At 46.4% G+C, this 4,434-nt stretch overlaps 1 protein-coding gene across 1 annotated transcript; it reads left to right on the top strand.

Annotated features, from left to right (window-relative positions):
* Positions 1-1,325: 1,325 nt before the first annotated feature.
* Positions 1,326-2,516, top strand: LOC143925710 (general transcription factor II-I repeat domain-containing protein 2A-like). The gene has a single exon (XM_077450169.1). The coding sequence runs from the start codon at positions 1,326-1,328 to the stop codon at positions 2,514-2,516; it is 1,191 nt and encodes a 396-aa protein (XP_077306295.1).
* The last annotated feature ends 1,918 nt before the right edge of the window (positions 2,517-4,434 follow it).

The raw sequence follows: 4,434 nt of genomic DNA, 5'->3' as shown, positions 1-4,434 counted from the left end.
CTAAGGTAACCATGGATGAGCTGCAGAGTTCCACAGCACAGACTGGAGTATGTGTACATAGGACAACAATAAGCAGTATAGCAGGGGTGGCCAACCCGCGGCTCCCGAGCCGCATGCGGCTCTTTGCCCGGTTCCGTGCGGCTCTTACGTTACTTACGCTACTGGCTATGAACTTCCTTATTCGAGTCGAGTCGTACGTCATCATGTTCGAATCCGTCGGAGTTTGGTGTGATTGTGTGTGGCCAAGTCCGCTCATTCGGAAAGTCCGTCAGAATTGCAAAACATGCTTCAAATTTTTCGGCCAGAACTCTGCCGGACCCAGTTCCTACCGAGAAATTTGCTCGTGTGCGTGCTATTCCGACGGACTAAAACCGACGCTAGTGCAGCATTGGCTACTCCTGGCTATGAACTTCCTTATTCGAGTCGAGTCGTACGTCATCACGTTCAAATCCGTCGGAGTTTGGTGTGATTGTGTGTGGCCAAGTCCGCTCATTCGTAAAGTCCGTCAGAATTGCAAAACATGCTTCAAATTTTTCGGCCAGAACTCTGCCGTTCGCCATCCGCTCTCATACACACCTCCGCTCACCCCTCACTCTCACTACCCCGCCCCCTTGCTCTGTATTTACGTCAAATGCACACGTGGGCAGTTTTTCAGTAAGAGCAAAATGGCAGGGAAAAAATGCACAGCAAAACGAAAATATGAAGAAGAACACAGGACATTTTTAACAGAGTGGGAGAGTTTATATTTTTTTGTTGAACGTAATGGAAAGCCATTCTGCCTTATATGTCAGGTGTCCTTGTCGCATTTCAAAGCTTCAAACCTTCAGCGCCACTTCAGCTCACTCCATGCTAACATCGACCAGGAATTTCCAAAAGGGACTGAACTTCGCAAGCACAAGTTGGTTACTTTGAAAAGTCAGACAGAAAAACAGGCAAAGTTTTTCAAAAAACTTACAAAGCACACAGAGACTGTAACGCTTGCATCGTATCAACTGGCTTGGAACATTGCACGGGCCAAAAAGCCATACAATGAAGGGGAGTTCATTAAAAAATGCCTCTGTGACATTGTTGAAATCTTGTCTCCTGAAAACGACAAACTAAAACGAATGGTATCAGACCTCCAAATGTCCCGCCACACTGTTGAGCACAGAATATCAGACATTAACACGTCTATTCAGTCAAAGTTGCACTCTGATCTTCAAGCTTGTGAGTATTTTAGTGTCGCATTGGATGAGAGTTGTGACATACAAGACAAGGCTCAATTGGCAATATTTGTACGGTCTGTGTCAAACGATTGTTTGATCAAAGAAGAACTCCTCGATATTATGCCTTTAAAAGACAGAACCCGTGGCATAGATGTGAAAGATACAATGATGGATGCATTTGTGAAAGCAAATCTGCCCATAGCGAAACTAACTGCAATAGCCACAGATGGAGCGCCAGCCATGATTGGATCTGTAAATGGGCTTGTGGGGCTGTGCAAAGCTGACCAAACATTTCCAGAGTTTTGGAATTTCCACTGCATCATACACAGCGAGCAACTTGTGTCTAAAACATTGAATTTGGACAGTGTCATGAAGCCTGTGATGGCAGTCGTCAACTACATCCGTACACATGCGCTTCACCACCGGCAATTCAAGAATCTCATCGCTGAGCTGGACCAAGGGCTTCCAGGTGACCTGGCGCAACACTGCACTGTAAGGTGGCTGTCAAAAGGCCAGGTACTCTCTCGCTTCTTCCAGCTTTTGGATGCTGTGAAACTATTCATGGAAGAGAAGAACAAGGACTATCCACAGCTCTCGGACCTCGAGTGGGTTATGGATCTGGCCTTTTTGGTTGACATGCTGTGTCACTTGGACAAACTGAACCTGACCTTGCAGGGTAAGTTAAAAATGCTGCCTGATATGGTGCAAAGTGTGTTTGCATTTGTCAACAAACTGAATTTGTTCAAGGCGCATATTCAAAAGGGAGATTTAACACATTTTCCCACTCTACTAAAAGCCAGCGGGCAGGTCACCAGCGCCGTCCTGAACAAGCAAAGAGCCAGATATGCAACACTGGTTGAAAAGCTGCACGAAAGCTTTGTGGCCCGGTTCCGTGATCTACAACTGAAAAGGCCACAGATTACGTTCCTTGTCGACCCATTTAACGCTGAGACGGACTGTTTGAAAGCCCCGCTAGTCATAGATGAGGGTGCGGCTGAGATGGAGATGATTGATCTTCGTGAAGAGGACAAACTGAAACCTGCTTTAAAGGAAGGGACCATTGAGTTTTGGAAACTTGTGCCAATGGAAAAATACCCCAATGTCAAACGAGCTGCACTTAAGATACTGTCAATGTTTGGGTCAACATGTGTCTGCGAGTCTGTGTTTTCCACCCTGAAACACGTGAAATCGAAGCATCGGTCTGTTCTGACCGACACTCATGTGAAAGAATTGCTTCGAGTTACAACAACGGAGTACAAGCCAGATTTGAACAGGATTGTTCAAGGCAAGGATTGCCAGAAGTCCCACTAAATAACACATATAATGCGCATAATAAAAGGTAAAATGTTTTGTAAATTGTTCTATTATTCTTGTTATGGATTTGGTTAAACAGAGTTTGTCTGTGTGAGAGTGCACACAATGTTCATTGTTGAAAATGACTGGCCTGTGATCTTTGTAGTGTTAAAACAGTGTGTGACATTTACAATAAATCCAGCTGAGCAAACGTATGTGTGTATGAGGAAGGGATGGGGTGATGTTCATGTGTGCCCATGCGTATGATGTGGCTCTTTGCGGTAACTTGGTAAAAAATGTGTCTCTTGGTCTTTGTCTGGTTGGCCACCCCTGCAGTATAGAGTTGGACTATGGCAGAGTGGCCAGAAGAAAGACATTACTCTCAGTAAAAAACAAAATGGCATGTTTTGAGTTTGCGAAAAGGCATGTGGGAGACTCCCAAAATGTATGGAGGAAGGTGTTCTGGTCTGATGAGACTAAAATTGAACTTTCTTTATCGTACATCACGGGACACAGAGCCATACCTTTAGGTCAGTGATGGCAAACCTTGGCACCCCAGATGTTTTGGAACTATGTTTCCCATGATGGTCATCTACACTGCAGAGTGCATGAGCATCATGGGAAATTTAGTTCCAAAACATCTGGGGTGCCAAGGTTCGCCACCACTGCTTTAGGTGATGGACACTGGCACACCCTAAGACAGGAAGTTCATTACTGGGAGTACCTCAGTTTTTTCGGCAGTGTCTTAGGTGTTAGTCACGAGTAAAGACGCGCTATGCTGAGCTCCACTGGAGTAATCTTTTGCTGGGGCAAGCTATGCAGCCGGATCCATTCAAAGTGTCCTTTCAGGCAGAATTGATTGGTACCCAGGCCTCGTGGTGGAAGAAACGAGGTTAACCTGTAACGCCTCTCATATTTGAGAGCTGGGCCCCGGGATCCAGTGCTTTGGTTTTTGCATCCATAAAGCTTCCTGGTGGGGTGCTATACGGGTCCAAGGGTGTAAATCCCCTGATTAAAAAGGGGCCCTGGTCCTTGAAGGTTTTTTAACAGAGCCCGCCGTGAGGGGTGATGATTGGGTCTGTTTGGTTTTACCACAGAATCCCTGCAGCGGGATAAAGTAAGTGGAGATTCCTAAGGAATTTAAAATTTTCTCCTTTAAACTAAATGTTGTCATGCCTAAATGTCACCACTGGGGGCTGTAAAGAGCATACCTTGTTCAAGATTTCCATGTCTCGCTTTGTGTCAGTAGAAGCTGCAGTCTTCTTCCAGCTAAGCAGTCCTAAGCCTCTGGTAAGATGTTGGAGGGGGGATTTTTTTGCAAACTCCACTCCTTCTGCCTCTTTGAAACAGGGACGGCTCTCTTGCTCTTCCTCCTCTCCCTCCTGTCCACTGCCCCCACCCACACACCGGTTTGGCCTTTTTTGAAAAGGGGGGCATGGTGGAAAGATGAGGGGGCGTGGCTTAGCACGCTGATGGCGTGCTTCAACATCCTCATCGTAGGTCTGTATTAGCTATAAAGTCTCCACTGCCAGGCTTCATTTGGCTGTTCGAGGGACACGAGAGCAGATGGGGGCATGTAAGTGTGTTGACACAGACATTCACCAAGCCACATTTACTTGCACCAGGCTAAAGCATTAATAGCACCGGCAGTGCTGGACTATTACTCAGCAGTGGGTGCATTTTTTCTGGCAGTACCTCTGCATTTGTACTCAGGACTATGCCTGGCAGAAAGGGAGGGTAAACACCCAAAAAAGGGCCTAAAGGTGTCACCATCAGGCTCTGGAGACCCTAATCTCACCGCTGCACTACCATCCTCCCCTTAAAGACCTGGGGTGACTGGTCAAGGTGAGCCTTTGGGTCCATCAAGTGTTGCGACTGTTTCCAACATTTCAGCCTCTGAAGACGTTTTTTCCTCAGCCTTGGTGGTTTTAGAGGA

The sequence above is a fragment of the Lithobates pipiens genome, unplaced genomic scaffold, assembly GCF_037356315.1.
Source record: "Lithobates pipiens isolate NorthernLeopardFrog02 unplaced genomic scaffold, aLitPip1_a1.2 Scaffold_22, whole genome shotgun sequence".
In the NCBI taxonomy this organism is placed as follows: domain Eukaryota; kingdom Metazoa; phylum Chordata; class Amphibia; order Anura; family Ranidae; genus Lithobates; species Lithobates pipiens.
This window is presented reverse-complemented; position numbering and strand designations above follow the sequence as displayed.